Source organism: Xenopus laevis, chromosome 5S (assembly GCF_017654675.1).
Source record: "Xenopus laevis strain J_2021 chromosome 5S, Xenopus_laevis_v10.1, whole genome shotgun sequence".
NCBI classification, from domain to species: Eukaryota; Metazoa; Chordata; class Amphibia; order Anura; family Pipidae; genus Xenopus; species Xenopus laevis.
The window spans coordinates 6,938,249-6,962,880 of record NC_054380.1 but is presented as its reverse complement, the minus strand read 5'-3'; the positions used below and the strand labels follow the sequence as shown (position 1 = coordinate 6,962,880).

General features: G+C 43.0%; 1 protein-coding gene across 2 annotated transcripts in view; it reads right to left on the bottom strand.

Moving 5' to 3' along the window:
- The window catches only part of xpo5.S (exportin 5 S homeolog), a 29,739-nt gene that overhangs the window by 3,709 nt on the left and 1,398 nt on the right, over positions 1 to 24,632 (bottom strand). The window contains exons 2-28 of one of the 2 annotated variants that reach the window (XM_018264878.2): positions 23,834 to 23,955; positions 20,006 to 20,078; positions 19,673 to 19,810; positions 18,543 to 18,725; positions 18,098 to 18,124; positions 17,322 to 17,507; positions 16,928 to 17,004; positions 16,409 to 16,511; positions 15,968 to 16,051; positions 15,761 to 15,886; positions 15,523 to 15,613; positions 15,181 to 15,309; positions 14,485 to 14,603; positions 13,692 to 13,847; positions 13,313 to 13,354; positions 10,508 to 10,597; positions 4,799 to 4,998; positions 4,536 to 4,635; positions 3,422 to 3,603; positions 3,162 to 3,262; positions 2,917 to 3,010; positions 2,561 to 2,697; positions 2,072 to 2,169; positions 1,255 to 1,301; positions 1,057 to 1,151; positions 680 to 766; positions 471 to 553 (exon numbers count right to left, since the gene is read on the bottom strand). In XM_018264878.2, coding sequence (XP_018120367.1) covers positions 471 to 553; positions 680 to 766; positions 1,057 to 1,151; positions 1,255 to 1,301; positions 2,072 to 2,169; positions 2,561 to 2,697; positions 2,917 to 3,010; positions 3,162 to 3,262; positions 3,422 to 3,603; positions 4,536 to 4,635; positions 4,799 to 4,998; positions 10,508 to 10,597; positions 13,313 to 13,354; positions 13,692 to 13,847; positions 14,485 to 14,603; positions 15,181 to 15,309; positions 15,523 to 15,613; positions 15,761 to 15,886; positions 15,968 to 16,051; positions 16,409 to 16,511; positions 16,928 to 17,004; positions 17,322 to 17,507; positions 18,098 to 18,124; positions 18,543 to 18,725; positions 19,673 to 19,810; positions 20,006 to 20,078; positions 23,834 to 23,955 — 2,970 coding nt within the window. The remainder of the gene's footprint in view (positions 1 to 470; positions 554 to 679; positions 767 to 1,056; positions 1,152 to 1,254; positions 1,302 to 2,071; positions 2,170 to 2,560; positions 2,698 to 2,916; positions 3,011 to 3,161; positions 3,263 to 3,421; positions 3,604 to 4,535; positions 4,636 to 4,798; positions 4,999 to 10,507; positions 10,598 to 13,312; positions 13,355 to 13,691; positions 13,848 to 14,484; positions 14,604 to 15,180; positions 15,310 to 15,522; positions 15,614 to 15,760; positions 15,887 to 15,967; positions 16,052 to 16,408; positions 16,512 to 16,927; positions 17,005 to 17,321; positions 17,508 to 18,097; positions 18,125 to 18,542; positions 18,726 to 19,672; positions 19,811 to 20,005; positions 20,079 to 23,833; positions 23,956 to 24,632) is intronic. The other variant, XM_018264879.2, reaches the window with a different exon arrangement.

Below are 24,632 nucleotides of genomic sequence, written 5' to 3'. Positions count from 1 at the left end.
CTGAAAGAAAATAAAATGCACATGAAACTGTGGGGGCCCATTACTTGTAGTAACCATAGCAAGATTAAATACTTTCTTGGATAAAAAGAAGGTAAATAATCTAATGTTGCTCTATTTCCCTTCACATATCTTCAGATTTTCAGTTAATATTCAAGAAAAATCCTTGCTGGTTGTTCCAGGACATTTGCCACCATGCTCAAAAAGCATGGCAGCAGCACAAGCTCTTCCACCAATCACAGTCTAACATGCTATGTATCTCCTCCACACACTGTCCAGCGCCTCCTTCCTTATACCTTCTTATTTCTATAATAAAGAAGGTTCCCCATTCATATTCCACAATCCAAATGGATGAACAGGCATGTGGACTCACACACTAACCACTTGGTTACTACTTTAGCTTCTTGTCCACCTAATATCCCAGATCCAGAACCCTACCTCTAGCTCCTCAGCCTACATCTAGAACCCCTCACCTCATTGCCAACCAGAAATTGTCCCAGTTCTGTGAGTTCAATGGTTCCAGGTACAACAGCCTCAGTTGCCATCATTTCTTCATCTGCAAGAGAGAGGGTGCCCGATAAAGCATCATATAGAAGAGAAAATTCATATATACGCAATAATACAGGTAGATGTCTGAATAGTCATGTCTGCCCCATGCCCATTCTACAGTATGACTCCTTACCATCCCCATCTGCCTGTCCAGCACTGTGTCCAACATCTGCAGTGGATGCACAAAAATCCACGCCTTTTCTGGCTATACAACAAGAACCTGCAAAAGAAGATGTTAAGAGAAGGAAGGCAGTCAGAACCGCAGAGGGCTGCAGATTAGTGAAATGAGATAGGGCACATGAAAGAAACACACAGGCACCTATTGAACAAGAACAAAATGGGAGCTCATGAGAAGATGGGCAACTGGGCAAGGAGCATTAAATCAGCTGATGGGGTAATCATAATGAAGTTATTAAATGAGAGTATAATAAGAAAATGTGTGTGCCCCAGTTAGCCAATGGGTTGGTCAAAAGCCTAATAATTCACAAAACAAGAGTGAGTAAGACGCACCAATCAAATCCACCACTTCCCGGGTCAGCACCCTTGCTAGTTGCTCCTCAAGTACCTCTTGGGACTCACTGTCTTCCTCTGTGTAGTCCTCCTCACTGCAAGTAGACCACAGTTCTCTTATAACCTCTAGCCAATCAGAACCCATCACTGGCTGTCAGTAAGGTTAGACCATAAATAGGAAATCACCACCATCCTTACCTCACTGTAGTTCTCTGGTTGATAGACAGCCACTTACGGGACAGTCTCTGCAAGACAAGACAGATACACCAGCAGCCTGGATATTAGTTTCAATCAATTAAAAAGTCTGCATTGTTTCTGAAATAATCACGTTTATATTTACTGTTCCTCTCTAAGCATCTGTTTCTTTTCATTCTGACTTCATTCAGGAGTTGGGTGTCAGGTGAATGATCCAATATATCTTATAGGGGTCTCCTTTTGCCTAGAAGATGTATTAGAGCTCACTATTAAAATCACCAGACATCATGTCTCTCTACATGCAGGATTTGTGCAAAAGGCAGTTATTTTGTTAGATTTTGTTTGTACTGGAATTAGCTATTTGAGTGAGCTCTAATTCATCTGCTTGGAAAGGAGCCCCCCTATAAAATATATTGGATCTAACTGTCAATGAACATCGGACACCCAACTGCTGCATGAAGAGAGAATGAAGAGAAACAGATGCTGAGAGAGGAATAGTAAATATTAAATTGATTATTTCAGAAACAATGCAGAATTTTTAGTTGATTGTATTTCAGTATGAGGAAGCTTATATTAGATTTTCATTTTCGAGATAGTTCCCCTTTAATGTTATGTCAACATGACAACCAACATTGCAGAATCTCCATTCCGCCTTTCCATAGAATAGATTTGGAAAGGGGTGTCCACTGCATATTAACACTGGGGATGCCCATAAAAAGTGAAGGGAGATTTCCTCCTGAAACAAATGTTCTTTTTTAGCGGAAGAGGGAATCCTCCTATTTGATTAGGATGGCTGAGGATGCAGCCTGGCATCTCCTACCTGGTGAAGATAAACAAGAAGAGGTCCTAGGATTGGACAGACCAGGCTTTCGTACTTCTCTGGAGGACAGGAAATGATGAATGGCTTCACAAAGACACGTACACAGACTGGTTAAGAAGAATCACAGGCATCCATGGAATTATTCCCAGATTCAAATAAAGCAATTTACCTATTTCTGACCATGCTTGGAAGCATACTGGGTGCACTTCTCCAGTCTGTAAAAAGCTTTCCTAGCCACAAGGAGGTGCTCTCATGCAGTCAGTATAACCTTTAGTCACACAAAGGGGTACCCTCCTGCAGTCCATATAACCTTTCAAGCAAGTAGGAAGTGCTCTTCTCTATTCTGTGTTACCCTCCCAGCAAGCAGACATTGCTCTCTTCTAGTCTGTCTAACCTTCCTAGCCAGCAGGGACACCCTCCTGCCGTCATAATGCTCTCAGTCTTCATGGAGTGCTCTGTCTCAATCAGTATATCTATACCAAAGGATATGCAGTATTATTCGTAGCCTGTAATCCGGTACATTGTCCAGGTTGGTGAACACAGAGCTGAGCAGATGAGAGGTCATGTTAGGAATGGAGTAGAATTCATGTGGTATGGAGGGCCCACAGTTTCCCAGAATATGGTGGCTGAAAACAAGCACAAATCATATAATGCAAGAGGGTGGGAAAGAGGAAATAACATCCTTAGAATAGAAGCAAAAAACAAATGAATCTGATGCGAAAACTCTATAAATAAACAAAACATACAGCAGATTCTCCTAAGACAGTTGGAAAAGCTGCAGTGCAAGTGGGGCAGGATTCCACCTGAAAGAGGAGCGACTTAACAAAAACAACATTAACACTCACCAGCTATCAAAGAGCGAGGCAAAGAAGACCTGTATCCTGCTCAAAATGGTCTTAACAGGAAAATCATAGTCTTCTATGGTTGGTTGGCTGGAGCCTAAGGAGGAGTAAAGAGTTTTGGAGGCAGGGTCATTAAGGTACAAAGACTTACAGAAGACAAGTACGTGCTATTTAGAGTGCGCACACCATCAGAGTACTTAGGAGAAGTTGGTACAGAGCCAGGAAGATATGCCTGTTCAGACACTTACCCGTGAGGATTTTCTTATCCATTTCCAGCATATTTAAGGACTTGCAAAAAGTATCACCCATTTTACTCATGACTTCTGGTAGGTAAAGGCTGTTCATTGTCCTTGAAAAAAAAAAAAAAAAAAAAAAGAAACAGCGGTCAGTAGCAGGTGCTTGTACATGGACCTATAGCCCAGGGACCAAAGGAATTTGGGTTGGGGGGGGGGGGGGAGGAGCAGTCAAGGGAAAGTCAGAGAGAGTGGCCAGGACCACACGCACACACCTGATTAGTGCTAGCAGACTGTCCAAGACTTTAAGCAGTATCCCAGCACATGGGTTGCGGAACAAAGGCGCACCACTTGGGTTATAGCCGATAAGGAATCCCCCAGCTTTGGCTTCCTCAAGATCAGTTGGCCACTGCGATCGTTTCACCATTGCTAACAATGTGAAAGTGCAAAGACCGAGCTGTTGGAGAGCAGGAACAGAAATTAGGGTTCAGCAAATAAAAAAAAAAATCTTCTTAGATTGTGTAAACAAGAAACTTTAATCTGACCCAATCAATGAACAGACATACGTGGTTTCCTGCAGTGGCTACTGTTTACGAGACACTGTAACTAAAGATGGCTATACACTGTAAGGTTCACTTGTTTGACAAAGTTGTTAAACGACGGAATCTTTCCCCTGACAGGCCCACCTTGGGTGGGCGATACTGTGGTAATGCAATAGTTTGGCCTTAGGCTAAATGACTGAGTTACAATGAAGGGGATACGAAAAACCAAGCCTGCCCCAAGTTCTGGCTGATTTTTGGCCACATATCAATCGAGGATGCCTGTCGGAGGGCCACATACAGGGGCAAATAGTCTACCAAATCGGTCGAAAGGACCCAAATAGGCAGCTTCAATCTGCCTGTGTATGGGCACCTTAAAATATAGTCACATTGCAACACTTATAGGTTTGTCCTAGTCCTATTGTTTCAATTTACTTCTCCTTCTCGGTCTAACTTTCTTGGTGTAGTTCCTCAGCCTGCAGTCTTGTGCCTTTCTAGATCCCTGTATAATTCCACCTGCAGACTTGCACCTTCATATGGCCATATAACCTCTCAGTGACTTCTATATCCTACATGATACAAGAGCAATTAAATTCCAAGTATATAGCTCAGCCTGCAGCCTATGTCTTTATATGGTAACAAACATATATAATTATATGAGCCTTTCTGTAAATTATAAGGCTATGACCTGTATGAAGGCTCACTGTAAGTATCACGGGAGTTCATGTTGGTACCTTTGCCAGGCTTTTCTAAATATATTATCACTAACAGAACAAAACTGCATTATATGGAAACAGGTCAACAATTAATCACTCAACCTTGGTGGTGACACATTGTATGACAGACTAACCTGGGAGCGATTGGGTCCACCTCGATCTTCCTCTTCCTGCTGACTTGCCAGTATATCAGCTCCCACAAAGGAAATAAACTCATTGGGACCAGAAAATGCTCTGCACAAGTAACAAGAATGGAACATGGCTAAAATGATTAAACAATGGCTCCTAGAAGACCACCCATATACATGTGATGGCCGTTGGTACATTTTGGGCCTAGGAGGCACTGACCCATAAACGTCACTAATATTAGGAGAAAAACATTGTGGACAATACAAACCTCTGTGTTTCCTCTGAGATCCACATGGAAACCAGTGGACTCACCAATTCCTCCAGAAAGGCTCGCTGCTTGTCGTAGTTTTTGAATTGGTTGCTGACCAAAATAAGAGCCTCCATCAAGGCACATTTCCCCATCTGTGTGAGAAGCTGCTCCTCCCCCAACATAGCTTTGATGCGGGCATGCAATTGCTCAAAGTGAGGCTGTGAGGGAAAGGAGACATGAGTTGAATACAGAGAAGACAACATTTTACCCATTGAACCACAAAGGGGTTGAATATCACAGACTAAAGAACATCATGCTTGGTTTGGAATACTCTATGCAACAGACAGGTTAGAGAAGTTGTATGGGGCAAGGAGAGAAAAGGGATTTTGGGCTCGTAGGTTCTCGAAGGCCAAAACAATCAGTGCATGCTTCAGGTTTTGTCTTCATTCACCGCTGGAGGCAGGACAGAAAACTCCTGGTCCCTCCTACTGTGTATATCCCCTGGATAAACTTCCAGCTCTCATTTCTTTTGGAAAGCTTACCGTATATACTCGAGTATAAGCCGTGGTACCTAATTTTACCTCCAAAAACTGGGAAGGCTTATTGACTCGAGTATAAGTGGAGTATAAGCCTAGGGTGAGAAATGCAGCAGCTTCTGGTAAGTTTCAATCAAAAAATTTAGGGTTTCTGCTCCCATTGGAGTTGCCGGCGTCTTGTTTTTGGACGCCGACGACCATTCTTGAATGCCGGCGACTATTCTTGGAGACTATTCTTGGACGCCGGCGACTATTCTTGGACGCCGGCGACTATTCTTGGACGCCGGCGACCGTTTTTGCGCTTGACCCGAGTATAAGCCGAGGTAGAGTTTTTCAGCATATTTTGGGGGCTGAAAAACTCGGCTTATACTCTAGTATATACGGTAGTTGGTGGAGACAAAGTAGCGACAGTAGAGTTTCCATGGCTCATACTAAATCAACCTGTGTAGAACTTACTGCACTCACAGTTTGGGCTTATAAAAAAAAAAAATCATATTCCTCTTTTCTCTAGAGACCCTCCCATCAGCGCAGACATTAGGTGAAGTAAAAAAAAAAAAAATCAAAAAAAAACACACCTTACCTTTGATAGGGTTGGTATACCTTTAGGTTGTGAAGCATAATGTGTCTTTTCATTGTACTACCACAGCCTAAGGGGAGATTTGTTACCAGCAGTCGTGCATTTTTATTGCGCGCAACAAATCTCCACAAAATGCCTCCCCCATTTTTAATAATTAAAGTCGCCAGTGTAAAACCAAAACATTTCTTTGTTCTCAAGAGGGAGGAAACTTCACTCTCCCTTGCGGGAGGTTTTACTGCCGACTATTTCAGTTATTTCCAGTGGAGAGGTATTTTTCGGAGATTTTTCGCACCCACAGTCATGAATAAATAAACGTGGGCGACAAATCTCCCCGTTGGCCACTGCCCTTAGAATTGGTCTAGTCCTAGGCAACACCTCTGAAGAACTAAACTGTGGGGTCCTCTTCCCAACATGCGAGTTAGGATTGGGGGTCAGCACTTGTAGGAGTGAGTGTCTTTGGTTGCTTGTGTTGCAGATCAGAAGGTTTGTTTTATGGGAATTACATGTATTCCAAGGGATCTCAGATAGGCTACTATTGGGTAAGTACTTTGGTGAATACCCATGGAGCAGTACAAAGTCAATTGACAGTGGCAGTCTTTGATGGGAAACCTGAGCAATGTTGAGGACTCTGGGTAGATGGGCAGGTAAGCATCCTGTAGGTAGTAGTGCCAGGGGTGGAAAGACGTAGGCTAGGGAGAAGACCCATGGAATCACCAGGGTGTCTACCGCCCATGCTTGAGGGTCGATACTTCTTGCTATGAACCTTTGGACTTTGTGTTTGTACCGCGATGCCATTAAGTCCACTTCTGGAAGGCCCCACTTGTTCACTAACATTTGGAACACCTCTGGGTTTAGGCTCCATTCTCCTGGATCTATGTTTCTCTGCTTAGATAGTCTGCTATCCAGTTGTCTACCCCTGGCTGGTATACAGTCGATATTGCTGGAACATTCTCCTCTGCCCAACCTAGGATTGACCATGCTTCTGCCAATGCTGCTAGGCTTCTGGTGCCTCCCTGGTGATTTATATAGACTACTGCTGTCACATTGTCTGACTGGATCCGCACAGGTTTTACCTTTAGGCACTCTGTCCAGTGTACCAGGGAGTACCGTATTGCTCCGAGTTCTAGGAGGTTGATCGGGAGGAGTGTTTCCGCTTAATTCCAAAGTCCTTGGACTGTTTTCTGGTTCAACACTACTACCCAGGCTCATAGACTGGCGTCTGTTGTAACCATTGTCCAGGAGTGGTTTGGAAATGGCTTTCCTGACGTCATCCTGTGGGGTTGAAGCCACCAGTGGAGTGAGATTTTGACTTGTTCTGGAATCAGTATCTCTCCGTCTAATTTCTTTGGATCTCTCCTCTGAAGGGAAACAGAGTTGCTTTTTCTTAGGAGTTCTATACGGCTTTGTAGGATATGTATCTTTTGCCGTTGGAAGGAACGCTCTTTCCCTTCTGGAGTTCAGGATTATTACCAGGTATTCTATAGTCTGTGCTGGGATCAGGTTGGATTTGTGGTAGTTGACCAACCACCCCATATGAGTCAATAGCTGTAGCACCTGTGTTGTGTGCTCTTGGGCTGTCTCTAAACAAGGAGCTTTCATGAATAGGTCGTCCAAGTAAGGGATTACCCTTATGTCCCGATAATGCTGCCGCCATTAACTTCGTAAAGACGCGAGGGGCAGATGACAGGCCAAATGGTAGTGCCACAAACTGCCAATGGTTCCCTGCTACATAGAACCTCAGGAATCTGTCGTGATTTTGGTGAATGGGGATGTGCAGATAGGCATCCCTTAGATCTATCACTGTCAACATTTCGTGATCCTCAACATACATCAGGACTGACTGGTTAGATTCCATCTTGAAGTGGCAGGTCTTGATGAAAAGGTTGAGGTTCTTTAGGTCTAGCACTGGTCTGTATGAACAGTCTTTTTTGGGCACGATGAAAAGGTTTGAATAATATCCCTTTGCCAGGCCGTGGACGACTCCTAGAAAGGCTTTCCTCTTGGGTTCTCCCTGTGGTAGTCTGGATACGAAAATTCTGCAAGGAGGACTTTGTTATGATATCTTTGTCAGAAACCTGAGCTGGATTTCTCTGTCTCTTTTGCCTCTGCCTTTGACGGAAGGGACGAAAAAAGGATCGTCGTTTAAACGGGGGTCTCTTGGGCTTGCTCTGTGGGAGTAGGGTGCTCTTACCCCCAGTCGCCTGAGATATAATCTTGTCGAGTTATGCCCTGAAGAGCTGTTTTCCTTGAAAGGGTAGACTGACTAGGGATCTCTTAGAAGTAAGGTCAGCAGACCAAGTCTTGAGCCAGAGAAATCTGCGTGCCGCTATTGATTGTACAGAGGCCCTGGCAACAAGCTTTGCCGCGTCCAGTGAAGCGTCACAGATGTAGGCTGTAGCGTCCACTATCTGAGACAATAACAGATCGATGGGTCGTCGGAACCCAGCAGTTGTGCCACCTGTTCCACCCAGACTTCCATTGCTTTGGCTACCCAGGAAATGGCAAAAATTGGTCTAAGAATCCCTCTAATCTCGTCAATAAAGTCCTTGAAGGCAGCGTCAGCTACCGGGATGGTGGTAGTCTTTGATAGTCTGGACACTGGCGAATCGACCGCTGGAGGAGAGGACCACAGCTCTGTGCAATCCGGTGGGAATGGATAAGCCTGTAAAAAACGTTTGGAAGTCTGTACCTTATAATCAGGTGTCCATTGAGATTTAACAATTTTGTCTAAATGTTCATAGGCTGGAAAGACGCAGGCTGTCTTTTTCTGTCTCTTGAAAATGTTCTTTCCGGTCTCTGCGGCCAAGGCCGTCTCCTCAATATTAAGGGTTTTAAGGACTGCCTGTATGAGACCCTCCACTTCCCCATGTGTTCTGGGAAGCTCGGAATCTGGATCAGTGTCTCGTTCAGAATCATTATTTGATAGGACCTGTCCTTCCTCATCAGGTGTCTGGAGGCCGTTTAGATGCCGCTGTGCGCTTTTCCACGAACTTAGCTGGATTAGACAGTCGGTCTAGGACCTTGTCCAAGGTTTCAGGTATGCTGGCTAGCTTCTGTAAGCCAAGCAGTGACAAGGATAGCGCATTCATCAGTTCGAACCCCCCTGTGAAGTGGAGGCTATGTGAGGAGATGGTAACAGGGTGCGGTCTTGAGACTGGAGGCTATTGGGAGTGGGGCTAGGAGTGAGGGTGGATCTACATGCCTCACAAACCGGGTCAGCGGAAGCAGCAGGGTATTTTGCCTTGCAGCCTGTACAGGCAAAGTAGGCTACCATGGTTGCCATGTGCTGGAAGGACAAGCTATATAGAACCCCTTATGTGGCGATATATGTAATATCTACAGTATATAGCCCCCCCTATCCCTATAGCAGGTAAGCTAATGGGTGTGTAGCCCCTGCTAGAAAAAAGGCGCAGATGGTAAGAGGAAGAGCAGAGGCAGAAGTGCCATGATCTGGGATACCGCTCCTCCTGAAGAGAAACTGAAGGGTTAACTGTGCTGTCAGTACTGTCCCCCTGTTACTAGCCATGTGGTGAGAATAATAACTTGCCTGGGTTTTGTAGGTAAGGGAGCCCTGCAGAGCCGCGTGCCTGATCTCCTGTAAGGTCTGCCGTGCAGTGAGATGGCGCCTATGACCGTGTCGAGATGGCAGCAGAGGCGTGGCCTAGTGCGCGGGAGACTCTGAACCGATGGGGCAGGGGAATAAAGTCACCGTCTAGGGCCATAGTGCAGTGAAGTGAAAAACTGCGGGTAAGGCTGGGGGTGCGCAATGCTGGGAAAGAGAGCGCAGTGCCGCGCGCCTGAGGGTGAGGGGTAGGGAAGGATTCCTTACCGTGTCAGCCAGAATATCCTTTGCCCATGAGTCCAGGCTGGTGCGGTCCTCTGAGGAGCGGGAAGCCTCAGGGATAAGGGAGCTGTGCCTGCAGCCTCCGAAGAGCAGGAAGGTAAAAGGGCATATCCTTTTTTTTTATTATTATTATGCAGAAAATGTCTGGCTGATGAGGCACTGGAGACAGGTACTTCCTGGCCCCAGTGTGGCATGGTCTCCACTGCAGTTCTGACCACTTGCTCCTGCTACCATTTGTCCATGTGTTCTCCTTCCGAGGACACTAAACAAACTGGAGATGGTAGGAGGAGGCAGGGGATGAAGCCCAGAGCAGGAGGAGGAGTCACCTTTAACATCTTAATGTCCACTCTCCAAGCTGCAGGATCTTCATCCCATGGTGCCTTTGTCCCCCAATTAGGTTAGAGAAACATTGGTGTTCAGAGAAAACGTACCTTTTAAATTTTGAAGGCGGTCTTCTACCTCCTAGGCAACAGCAGTTCCCATTTGGTGGCCCCCAGCTTCCCTGGCCCACTTTACTTTAAATGTTATGGCTCACGGGGCATTTCCCAGAATTCATTACTAGTTGGAGCCTGGGACCAGGGGTCATCAGTTTTCTGTCCACCAGTCATAAATGAAGACAAAACCCTAATGTCTGTACCGATAGGAGGGCAACTAGAGAACAGTGTAACACTCTTGGCAATAGAACAACTACTAAGTGATTCTACATTACATTGTATTACAAGAAAAGGTGGTACTGAGAAACAGACCATAACCCCCAGCAAGGCACTCACCAATACTAGCTCTGGGTAATCCCTGCAGACCTTGATTAGGGAGGAGTTGGCATGTCGGCGGACATTCATCACTCCACGGGACTTAGACACCTGCAAAAGCAATTTCCATACAGTAAGAAAAACACTGTGGTAAACATTTTGATAAACCCTACTTTACTAGGTGATATATGGGCAGAGCAGACACCTGCTGGGTTTAAGCATGAACAACACTGGGTGCAGGATAAAACTGTCACTCACAGCACAGTGATCTCCAACCAGTGGCATGCTACTCAACCTCTTGGATGTTGCTGCCAGAGGCCTCAAAGCAGGTGCTTATTTTTGAATTAAGGGTTTTGGTTGCATTAAAACCAAGTGTAGGCTACCAGTCCACATAAGATAGCAAATAGCCAATCACAGCTCTTATTTTGCATCCCCATAAACTTTTTTTATGCTTGTGTTGATCCCCAACTCTTTTTACATTTGAATGTGGCTCATGGGTGAAAAAGGATGGCGAACCCTGCTGTAGCACAACCCATAGCATATTTCCCCATAAAGTAGTTTTCCAAATAAAAGAGAGAGATGACTAGAATAGAAGGGAATCACTGCAAAGTGGGAGAAAAAAAAAGGAGAAAAACAGATCCACTTAGAACTAGAGAGTACCAGTAACAAGGTCAAAAAAGGGACCAAAATCCAATAAATCCAGCACCTCCACTGATATGGAGAATAATGCCCCCGGATATAGGCAAAGAATAATAAAAATACAGACAAAGGTCCATAAATGTGGCATGCAGAGCGAACCACAAATTATTATCCATTGGTGAGTGATTACCCGGCAAGGCACACAGATATAAACAGGTTAGGGTTCCTGACCAATTGAAGCACCATTGCTCTGGACTGTGCAAGGAGGCAAACAACACTAAAAGGTGTGCAACAAGCCTCATATTAGAGAGACGTAGCCTCAGTAGTACATCTACTTCATAGTGTCATAGGGATCCCATGAGTCTGTGCCACTTAATTACCTGCCTAGCATACAGCAGGGGAAATGTTGCAGATAAGAAGAGCATGGATTTAAAGGAACAGTAACATAAAAACATTTTTTTAAGAAAATTCGTTAGTATAGAACGAAATAAAAACACCAAGACAAATTAAACTTTAAAATAGAAAAGCCTTTATTAAGAAATAACTTAAAGAAACTCCGCTTCCTGTCCTCTACAGAAAAGGTGACATGGCAACGACGATCCATCGTGCGGAGCTCGATTTCTTCTCCCATATTCTACCGACAGCGTGTAGAAGGCAATGTCGGCGCTGCAGGAGTAACAAGCGCTCAGGATACAACAGCAGCTGGAAACCTCTCCCTGGAGCTGCGGCATACTTATTGACTGGGCTGGAAACTGGGAGCAGACTGGGGAGCATGGAGTTCAGGGACTCACTGGTTCTGTACAGATCCCTCTTTCTACACGCTGTCAGTAGAATATGGGAGAAGAAATCAAGCGCCGCACGATGGATCGTCGTCATGTCGCCTTTTCTGTAGAGGATGAGAGTTTCTGTAAGTTATTTCTTAATAAAGGCTTTTCTATTTTAAAGTTTAATTGGTCTTGGTGTTTTTATTTCGTTCTATACGAACACATGGTTTTAAAAAGATTTTTGATGTTACTGTTCCTTTAATCAGGAGCAGGAAAGAAACAGCTCAAATACTCTTCTGGGTGTAGCTTCACTGCAAGAGAACCCAGATCAAGCAGAAGTGGCACAGAGATGAGAGGAACCCTGTTTGTCTGGTTATAGTAAATGCATGTACCCTGTGCTTTATCTGTGTGCAAGTTCTGCTTTGTTCATAGTAGAAAGAACATCCAATGAGGGTAATGTTGGCTGCCACAATCTGAGGACTCGGCTCTTAGCAACAAAGAGTTGCAAGGAGGAAAAGTCCTCCCCAGACACCCTAGGGAATGACTCCATACACTCCCTGAACAACAACCTAAAATAACAGCTTTGTTCTTTGGGGAATATCTCATATCAAACGGCTATCAGGAGTCATTGTGATCCTTAGAAATAAGCTGCAAGAAAGAATTAGCACTTGTGCTACTAACAGGAGTGTCCAGGATTAAACCCCCAATATCTGCATTGAAAGGACAGGCTGCATAACACACAGAGCCCACAATTCAGCTGACATTTAGAGAAATGAATCTGAATAGATCTATCAAAGTCACAAACACCAATATTGTTGCCACTATCCAGAACAAGATTCCCCATACACGTGAGCAGCATTCAAATTTGGGGAGCACCACAAACATGAAAGAAAAAATCCTGGGGGTGCCAAATAAATGCTATGATCAACAGTTTGGCAACCCTATGTGGACAGGCAGCATACAGAAGGCTCTGTTAGGCAGTACACCTGGTTTTTATGCAACCAGAATTTGCCTTCAAGCCAAGAATTTAAAAAATAAGCACCTGCTTTGAGGCCACTGGAAGCAACATCCAAGAGGTTGGTGAGTAACATGTTGCTCCTGAGCCGCTGGTTGGGGATCACTGCTCTAGGCATCTGTGCAGGTAATGTGGAGCATGTTTACATTGGGATGGGATGGACACTAGCTCATATCTGCAGGTTAGGAAACAGTTAAATGTTCATAGCCATCCTACCAAGCTTATATACAAACTGTCCCTGCAAACTCCTATAATCCCAAACTGAAAACTGTCCTTGCATTCTTTTCTAAACCCAAACACTGATAATCTGACACCCTAGCACAGCTTCATGACACACATGAGCTTTTACTATTATTTTTATTTCTACTCAAGAAGCGACATATGTGGATCCAATTGACTGTTTCATACCTTAGTGTCCCCAGGAAGTTGAAATGAAATTGCATCCAGAAGCTACAAGAAAGGGAAGAAAAGAGAGAAGCTGTGAGAGTCATGACCTGAGGGTCTTACTGGATTCACACACCTTTCCTGACCATGGGGAAAAAGCAGATAAGAAAGGAGTACAGTAAATCAGAGCATTGTGCAAGAGTAATAGGTACAAGTAATCAAAGAAGGTTTCAGGGGGAGCTAATGCAAATGTAACCCCCCCCCCCCCAAACAAAAGTGCCCTTTTAATGAATTATTTGCGTATCAGCATTTAACCAAAGAGGACTAAGACTTTGAACGCTGCATCATTAAACTTGACAGCTCTTCCTTGCAAGCTACAGAATAAAAAGCAGGTTCCACTCACCTTGGACAGCACGGGAGGCATGTAGGAGCTCATATAGCTGATGAAGGGGATAAGGGAGGATAGATTGGTGAGGACAAAGGACAGAATGAGTGGATCCATGGTCTCATAATTTAGGACTTGCTGAAGAAGACCCATACCCTCTGTTACTGGAAGCTCCTGCACAAGATGGTGACATCAGTCATTAGCTTAGATCCATCACCACACATCTTCCCAATTTTCTCCTCAAAGCCTGTGCCTCCTTTCAAATATCACAAGGTTACATACAGTAAACATACTCCTGTTGAGTAGCTTGAGCAAATTTTACCCAGAGTTTAATAAAATAACCTTGTCTTTACAAAAACACAACCAATGCCTTCTCACCAACGGTTGTTACTTCGAACTCCATGAACTAAAGAGACTTTCAAGCTGTGAGCAAGCCCAGGAGGCTGCTCCTGCCAAATTTTGCTTAGAACAGGGGAATACCTATGCTAGTAACGATTTTATGTTATATCAGCACAGAATAAGAGTAAATTAGTGGGCTTTTTCTGCTTGTGTTTAGGCAAATTGCTGGCATAGTGCAAAAAGCCAGAGAGACAATGGCTGCTTAGGAAAAGCTGAAACTAAGCCAGTAACAATAGAAACAAAATAGACTTGGCTCTTACTACTTCCATCAGAAATATCTACATGAATTTAAAAATGGTTTAAAAACCACACTTGGGGTAAATGGTGCTTCTCAGAACAAACAGAAAGCCATAACTTCCCACTGATCTTTGATTTTTATGTTTTTTTATTTAGATTTTTTGATTGACCTTACCTCTTTGGGCACAACTCGGAAGTACTGGCTGATGACACACTCACAGAAGAAGGTCATGGCTTCCCACTGCAAGAAGGAAGTAGACAGCATGCTGCACGGAGTTTCTCCAGGCTTAGCTGCTGGGACACACAGAACACTATTTCAGTAAATTTTAAAGATGTTGTTCACCTTCCAAAACGTTTAAAGTTCAGTTGGTTTCAGATAGTTCACTGGAACTAAAGACTTTTCCCAATTACTTTGTATTTGACCATTTTTTTTTTTATAATACTAAGTGTAAATGGTTGGTACTAGCAACTACACTAGTGCATTTTCGTATGTATCTTAATAAATTAGCTTTAATGAGTTTCTCTCACTTACATCCAATGATTCCCAAATCATTTGCTTTGATAACAAGACCTTGGTATAAAAATATAGGTTTCTTTTATTTATGCTTTAGCGTGGGACCATCTCCCACCTTTAGGCTGGCAGAGTCATTCAAGCCTTCTGCCGTATTTTGGGACTTGAAGTCCCTTTGCTTTTCATGACAGCCGATACAAAGATTATCTGAAAAGCAGAGGAACCTGCAGGTCAAATGCAGACTATATCACAAAATGTTAATGCAGTGTTTTTAAAATATAACTGAATAATCTCAATAATGCAGTACAGTAGCAAGGGATTCTGGACAAATGTTAGGTTAATATTTTGAGCAAAACATACAATTATGTGGTCCAGGATCCAGTGGAGCAGACAGTTGGTAGCTCAGCCACTCTTTAGCTATACGGAATCCTGTTTTTGGATCCAGGTAGCACGCGGCTCTTACCACACCACCCAACAGGGCTCGGAATGCTGGAAAACAAACTCAAATGACTCTGGAAAACAGATACTTTACAAACTGCCTCAAACTAAACATTATAAACAGTCACATCACACCTCTTGCTAAATAGATCCCCTAGCAATCCTGAAGATGCTACAACATCATACACTTCCGAAAGGCAATGCCATTAGCTAGTCCTCTAATTACATCCACAGTTTCTCTAAGTTTGGGCACCAGTAACTCACAGTTGAAAAAGTTGTTAAATTCTTCATCACTTTCGAAGTCCAATTTGGAGTACTTGCAGCTGGGACTGTTATCTTTGGAAGGGAACCCCACCTATTATATGGCAAGATTTTTCTTATTAGAAGATATTATTCATAATGGACATTCTAATTAATGCCAGCCTTTGAAATTAGGTTCCCTGCAAGCTGCTGGATAGGCCAAAATGGAATGCCAAGCTTACCCTCCATGCTTATGACTCACCCTCACAATGCTGACCATAGATGCTCGTAGGAAATCAGGAACGGCTGCTATAAGATGAGGATCACGAGACAACACTTCGTGTCTGAAGAGAGTCCCCCAAGTTAACATTGTAGAAGATGTGAGAAACTGCATGAGTAGAGGACAAGAATAAGTTCTGAATGGGAGGCATAGATATTGTTTTGAGTTATTTTGAGTAAAGACACTTACCTGACTTGGGTGTTGGGTAAAGCTCAGAAGAGTTTCAAGATATTTGTTAAAGTTCCCAGGGACATTCACTTTGAGGTCAGGGTTCTGGGGGAGGGAAAAACAATAGAATAGGGAAGATTTGAAATGGCAATTTATTTATTTTTTTTTGCAGAAATTCCATTCATAGAGACTACGTTCCCAAAGGATCACAACATGTAGTCAGATTTGCAACTGGGTACCTCCTTTCTCAAACTTAGCAATATTTTGTTTTACAAAAGGCAGCCTGTCGACAACAACAGGTGCCAGTGCTGTCATTATTTACACCACTTTTAGGCCCTTTATCCACTATATCCCTTAACTTTGTGGTTGAACTCAACCAGCATCAATGTACTGATTTGCATGGTGTTAATGGCAGACATGGGAAAAACTTTGGTGGGGGCTTAAATGTAGGAAGAAGCTTACCTGAGTCAGAGCACAGATCTGGGTGCCCAGAGTACAAATGAGCTGACAAATCCTCTTTAGCAAAATGTAGCGTTTCTCTTCCAAAGTCTCAGTATCTGCCATTCTGTGTGGGGAAAGACTTATTAACAGATCACTACAACACTCAGAACATGCTTAGTATTATGATTGTATGAGAGTTGAGGGAATAGGAAATAGAAAAAATTAGGTAGATTTGTAGGCAGGTTAATGAGAAAATGACTGGAGTAATGGGGGCTAAAGATTCCAGTCAAATATGTAAAATAGTCTTTTTTCATTCTTTCTTCTCTTATGTTAATTGAAAATCATTAAAGAAAATCTTTTAAAAAAAATATGTAAAATAGGATGGTGTGGAGCAGTAGGGAAGTAGAGGGGGTTCAAGATAGAGGTGTAATAGGCAAGAATTGGGGGAGTGGGAGGGGTGAATAGTTGTGTATTAATGGGGCTGGAAAGTGTAAACATAACCACAAAGGGCCAACATGGAGGGGAATGGATTACACTTACTGTGCTACAGATAAAATATATTCTATGGCTTCATCCCCAAATAAGATGAGGAGTGGAATCCGATCCTCCATCTTTCCCTGTGTGCAAACCAGATTATTAGCACAACCTGATTAATATTTAAGTCCATAAAGTGATCAACTAAAGTTGAACTCAAAAATAGAACAGCCATTTACTTTCCCTATCTGGGTCCCAGCCTGGATCAGCCTTCCTGCCTAAAGTTCCATAACCATAACATAACACAGGAGACATCCAGAGGCAGAGGCAGGAAGGCTGAACTAGGCAAGACCTTATTAGATGTGTGATAAAATTCCACAAACATAGTTATGAAGGTTGCTAATATCTGTGGTTTGGGAAGAAATTTGTATTTAAGTGTTGTGAGAGATTAGTATCTCACCTTCCTGCTGACTGCAATGAGCAGACACTCGGCTGCCTCCAGCTGTAGCTCGGGCTCACTTAATAGTACACACAGCATACCAAGAAGCTTGCAGTTGTCTGCCATTATGTGGCTTATAGTGACCCAGTCAATGTATCCGGCCAATGTATTGAGAGCAGCTACTGCCACGCGGCACATGCCCTGTGCCTGAAACAACAAAAGGAAAACAAATAAAAATGAGCTGAATCGAGAGGCAGAAGCAGAAAAAACAGGCAGATAGTAAACTGATCCACTGAGAGAGGAATTAGAGCCTCAGCAGGGTATAAGGTAAAGAAGGGAGAGAAGCCGCCATGACAGCAGAGCCTGAAGGAAGAAAGGGAGAGGAGTAAAGTAACTATGATGGCATGGACATAAAAGCCAAGGACCTGGGCAAAGAAAAACTTGAAAGAGAAAGGGTGAGGAGCATACAACTACAGCAGTAGGGAGAAGCCAGAGAGAGGTAGTGGATCAAACAAGACTTGGAGACCACAGGGCCGGTGAAGAAACATAACCAGGGGTTTTACAGGAGAATAGAAAGAGCAGAAGCACAGGCTAGAGACTAGTTCTCCAACTCTATACCTCTATCAGTAACCTCTAGAGAGGGCACCATGCAATCCCTGTCATTGAGATATGACAGGAGCACTGACGTTCTTATCTGGTTTAACAGAAGATATTCTCTATAGACAAAACGCAAAGCTTGATATTCATAGGCTGGCTTCTGAGTAATACCATCATCGCCCTGTGGGAAATGGCCTTACCTTCTCGCTGTTTGTGGGGTCCGTTTTCTAGGAGGAAAAAGAAAAAAAGAAATCATAAAATAATTGTTAGGGAGAAGCACAAATCCATGGGCCTAGATACATTCTCAATACAGAGACCATAGTGTCTCAGAACTATTGCCCACAGGCAGTCAAACTAATGGTTAAAATCAAAACCCAGAAAGACCTACATGTGTTGTTCTGATGTGCTCAGATCTCTACAGTAAGTGAAACCGTTGACACAATATAATAGGAATAGTAATTACAATTCCTTAAACTGTGTAGAATTACCAGAAAGGAATTTACTACAGCTCTCAGGTTTGACTTTTATATTGATGAATATCAGTATTTTTTACAACTTCTTTAGATTACTTCTTATAACTATAACTTATGAATTTTTAGGCTTTATGACTGGGGGTGTAGTCAAGAAGGGGATTCAGATCCATACCAGGTGCTGGTACTGCTGTACACTCTGCTGCAGGATGTTTAACATGAACGCAAATAGTACATTCATGTTCTGGGTCATAGTCGTCAAGATGTCTCTCCTGCGTTGCGGTGGCAGGTTCTGGAACGTTACAACGTCTTCAGCCAATCGCAAAAGTATAAACATCACCAGTTCCGTCTGGGCCTCCTGATCAGGAATACAGAAATGTGATATCTTATGAAGCAGGGTTAAAATGCACTGGTGAGTAGTGGGCTACACTCAGTAAAGCCAAAGGGAGTAAAGACTGGACTATTATGTGAGAATATATATATTCAAGACAATGAGGAGAGCAATCCAAAATCAGATAATCTTATACAAAGTGTTTTATTTCAGACTACCTAACATGTTTCGGCCCTCGCATCCCGTTTATCAAGTGTGAAGCCCGACAAATGTTGTGTTTGGTAGTCTGAAATAAAACACTTTGTAGCAGATTATCTACTTTCAGATTGCTCTCCTCGTTGTCTTGAATATATGGTTACATTAAAGAGCAGCGGTGAGGTCAAGTGGAAAGAAGCATCACCGCATTTAAAAGCTTGGCAAACTGCGCTGTAGTACCCTGTTTTATGGCATCTATTTTGTGAGAATGTGCACTGGGCCTGCAGAAAGGTAAGTCAGAAGACACAGTTAGGTTAGGGCAGTGATCCCCAACCAGTAGCTCGTGAGCAACATGTTGCTCTCCAACCCCTTGGATGTTGCTCTCGGTGTCCTCAAAGCAGGTGCTTATTTTTGAATTTTAATCTTGAAAGCTAATTTTAATTGCATAAAAACTAAGTATAGTGCCAGAGAGAGCCTCTTGTAGGCTGCCAGTCCACATAGGGGCTACCAAATAGCCAATCACAGCACTTATTTGTCACCCCAGGGGACTTTTTCATGCTTGTGTTGCTCCCCAACTTGTTTTACATTTGAATGTGGCTCACGGGTTAAAAAGGTTGGGGACCCCTGGGTTAGGGACTAGCATGTTTATAGAGCACAGTTGAATGTATGAACGCTTAGTTAGTAGTTTATACTAGACACCACCAATTTATTTATACATTAATATGACACACAACACTGTGACATAGTGCCAGAACAATATTGTGCAAAGTGTACCTTACCCCAACTCTGGTGAGGGAATCTAGTTCATTCAGCATGTCTGGCCAATGCTGGGGCCACTCTCTCTTGATCATCTCCACAACGATGCGAGCCATCATATCCTTAATGTGGCTTTCCTCCTCCAGGATGGTTCGAATACCCTGCATAGCAACAACACCAAACAGAATTACAAAGTGATTCTCAGAAGCGGGCAATACAAACCAATAGCTACCATGGTCATCAAAGTAAACAGGTGCAGATGTGGCCAATCAATCCTAGCGTAACCCCTCTAGCACTTGCCAATTTCTATGTGGTGTGTCTACAGTGGTCATAGTTACCAGCCCATTGACACTTACATGAGAAATGAGATCCATCACACTGTCCTTCAGACAAACCTTGTTCTCTGGAGCCATGTCATTCCACCGAAACCTGTGGGGAGGGTAGCAAAGTCTTTCTGTGAGAAGCAGAACATCCCCACAGCACAAAGATCTTATTGTTCCCACTCCCTCTGCAACAATGAGCCAAGCTAACTCCATATAGTAACAGTAATGGGTATTCATAATAGGCACATTGACTAGAGATGAACTAGCAGATAAATGCACTAAGCAATGGAAAGCAGGAGGAGAGGCCTTCCCCTTGGGTAGTGCAAATGAATCAGTGCACAGAAGACAATAGGAAAGCAGAAAAGAAAGGGGAAGGTAAGGTACATCACAGGAGCTCAGCAAGAATCTCATCCCACTCCGCCCTCCATCAAACTCTATAAAGTTGAGCCATTTAAACTGGAACCGTCTCATTACTCTAACAAAGCAAACCCCGAAGCAGTCACACAAGAGGACGGCGAGAGGAAAAAAGAAACACTATCAATGTAGCTTTAAAATTCATCTTGTTTTCGGTTAGTAGGGTCACTGTCCCCAGCTTCAAAATGGAGACACAACAAAAAGGCATTAAACTGCTTAAAAGCCAAAAGGCAGGCCAGAAGCAACGTTGGAGATTGGATCATGTCCTGATGCAACAATATGACCTACAAGACGCAGAATGTGGTTATATGTTGATTTTGACATGTGGATGTTTCCATTAAATGCAAATAATATATATAAATATTCGTTTATAATAAAACTCTGCTTAGAGAGATTCCAATACACTGGGAGGCACATTTATCAAAGGTCGAATTTCGAATTCATACGAGTTTTTAAAAACTGCCATAGATTCGACCAATCGAAATGTATTAATTAAATCTAATTTTATAAACTAGGATGACCGGAATTTTAAAAACTCGATCCAAGTTTTTCCCCCCGAAAAAAAACTCAAATGTCAGGAAGGCTGCAAACAACTCCAAATTCATCCCTGGATGTTTCCCATTGACTTAAACAGCAATTTAGCAGGCATGATAGATCTTGAAAATCGAATTAGAATTTTTTTTAAAAACTCAAATAGAATTTGAAAGTTTTGACCATAAAAAAATTCGACCCTTAAAAAAATCTGCCCCTTATCGTTGCTGCCCGAGTGTGGGTCCAATGTAGAGTGTATGTGGCTCTCAAAGAATCTTCACGACGGCAGCCAGTAAAACCACAAGGCCAGGGCAGAGAGAGGAGGAAGGTAACCACGTCAGGTGCAGAAAAAAAAAAAAAAAACTCAGTAGTTTCGTTTCCTACAGACTTCGATTTAGAAAACAAATGCCACAAAGTGTTTCTAATGCTGCAGGAAGCCACTTCACAGGGTGCATATAAATATACACTGGTTACTGTTACACCAATGGAACATTATTGGGTGGGAGACCCACATGCAACCTGGTTCATCTGTTGTAATCGAGGAAACGCATTCAGCTGTGCAACAACATGTAAACTGCTCTCCTGTAACACGCTCTGCCTCATACAGGAAACCACCGGCCCCTCCACCAGCCACGGATATGCAGGGAGCACTAGCCTCTAACCCATTAAAGGAACAGCTCAGTGTTAAAATAAAAACTGTGCAAAATAAAATAATGTATCTGATATAGTTAGCCAAAAATGTAATGTATAAAGGCTGGAGTGACTGGATGTGTAACATAATAGCCAGAACACTACTTCCTGCTTTTCAGCTCTCTGACTATAACACAGAGTTATAGTCAGCGACCTTATGGGACATAACTGTTCAGTGAGTTTGCAATTGATCCTCAGCATTCAGCTCTGATTCAAAAGCAACAGTTATGGCCCATGTGCCCCCCCCCTCAAGTCACTGATTACTGCCTGGTAACCAATCAGTGGAAAGCAAGAGAGCTGCAAGGCAGGAAGTAGTGTTCTGGCTATTATGTTAGACATCCAGTCACTCCAGCTTTTATACATTACATTTTTGGCTAACTAACTATATTAGATACATTTTTTATTTTGCATAGCCTATTTATTTACCCAGTTTTTATTTTTACACTGAACAATTTCTTTAAAGCATAAGTACACCCCCTTGTGCAATAGGAGTGCAGTAAACAGGGCTTGTGCTGAACATACTTTTGCCTAGTGTTAGGATGAGAAAAAAATAGTTTTTGTTCAATTGCGTTGTTTAGTTCAAGAAATAAATGAAAAAGTGTTTGGAAAGTGAAAAAAAATCTGTTTGGTTGAGTTGTTTTCAGATTGTTCACCAGAAATAAAGACTTTTTTCAATGACTTTCCATTTTTTACCATTTTTCTAAAATCGAAGTTCAAAGGAGACATTTGGTGTAAAAAAATAAGAATGTACCAGTGCGTTATACTCATTTAGATATAGAAGAATTGTGCTTAAAAAGTAGCGTTTCAGGCTGATTTGTTGAATATTTCTGCTAAAAACCCTAAAAAATCCCGCCCTTCTCTTCTACTTCCTGCTCCCTGAATACCCAGGCTGTGCAGGGGAGCTGCAGGCTCTGAGCTCAATGCACTGTAGGACAGGAACCAATCAGCAGCTAGCAGGACCTGATAGGGAACTGAAGCCTGTCTGTGCTTGTGTACCTGCAGGGTTGTGATTGGCTGTCCCCCTCCTACTGTGCTTCTGGCAGGGACTGTTAGGACACGCCCACCCCTCATTTAAAACACAGACAGGGACCAGAGAACATCTATAGGGAGCTCCAATAAAGGGGCTATTTTTAAAGATAATAATTGTTAGCACCATTTAAAAGCAACACCACATATTACTTATAATTGCCAACAAAATTAGGGTTTTTTCATTAATCCTATATGTCTCCTTTAATGTCCGTCTCTGGTGTTTCAGTCTGGCAGCCCACTAAATTTAGGTGCAGACTCTAAACGGTTACAATTTTACAACATTTAGTTGATACATTTCTCAGCAGCATCTCTGGAGTTTTAGCAACAATTGTATCAATTCTAACAGCTGCCTGTAATGAAACCCAGGGATTCTGCTCAGCAGGGACAAAGATAAGAAATGTATCAATTAAATGTATCAATTTAGAACAATTTACAGCAGGGGTCCCCAACCTTTTTTTTTTTTTTTTTTTTTACCTGTGAGCCACATTCAAATGTAAAAAGAGTTGGGGAGCAAAGCAAGTATGAAAAAGTCTCATGGGTGCCAAATGAGGGCTCTGATTGGCTACTTGGCAGCCCCTAAATGAACTGGCAGTCTACAGGAGGCTCTAATTTGCACTATATTTAGATTTTATACAACCAAAATTTGCTTCCAAGTCTGGCATTCAAAAAATAGCACCTGCTTTGAGGACACTGAGGGCAACATCTAAGGGGTTGGAGAGCAACATGTTACTCATGAGATACTGGTTGGGGATCACTGGTTTACAGGGTTGGCGACCCCCATCCCCAGAGCTGCTTTACAAGGTGCAAAATTAGACTTAGACTTTAATATTAGAAAAACGGTCACACATAGAAAATGAGTAGTAATTGTAAAAAGTATTTTTTTCAATTCAGTTGGTTTTAGATTGTTCACAAGAAATAACATGTTTGAAGGTGAACAACCCCTTTAAAACAATAGGCAAAAAGTGTGTTCATATCAAGCCCTGTTGATTGCACTCATGTTAGTGCAGGACATGCACTGGCCCTTTAAAGAATAACTAAACCCGAAAGTTAAAAAACCCTTACCCCCTAACCTACATAGACCCCCCCCCAGCCTAGCTGCCTTCTAGCTATATACATTTGGGTCTTTCCTATGAATCAAGTAACCTCTGGTATAGCAGGAAGGGAAAGCAAAGATGGGGGAGAGATGCTGCTCCTTACTTTATAACATGCTCCAAGATGTGCAGGCCGAAGTGTCTGATGAATGGGGACTGGCTCTTGTTGGACAGCTGCAGGCCACAGGGAACACACAGTGGGCTTTTCTCCTTGAACTCCTCACAGAACTGTAGGTAACAGCACAGAGACAATGACCCATAGTAACCAGGGGAATATTTATTTAAAAATAAAATAATGTATTGTCGGGGGCAGCATCCCCGAGACTCTTGATATTTATGTGTTGCCACTTCACATAAGTGAACAATCTAGAGAGGTGGGAGTTACCCCATAGCAGGGGCCCAGGTGACAGTATTGGTGGTCTCAGCCAGCAAATATCCAATACACTCCTCCAGTGGCGTAACTAGATGTTACTGGGCCCCACAGCAAATTTATAATAGGCCCCAAAAACACTCAGAGGTTGTCCTGTTTTAACAATTTATATTGAAATTGCTCATTAATTAGGGCCGCATGGGGGCCCCCTATACCACCTGGGCCCCCTGCAGCCGCAGGGTCTGCTTCCTCTGTAGTTACGCCCCTGCACTCCTCCAAGCTTCACATGGGGTGATGATTATTGTATGTTTGGTAGGGATATCCGCTATTTTTCTGAATAGAATATATTTGAGGGTTTCCATTGATCCAGACAAGGAGGTTTGTGGCAAGAGAATGGGTTTGTTAGGGTCATGATTAAACCACCAGTGAATATAGAACAGTTGGCCTGCTAGGTAATAACAGGTATAGGTCTGGGTATCCCATCACCCACCTCTGTAACTGGGGCTTTAAATTTTGTTAAAGAGAATCTATGTGC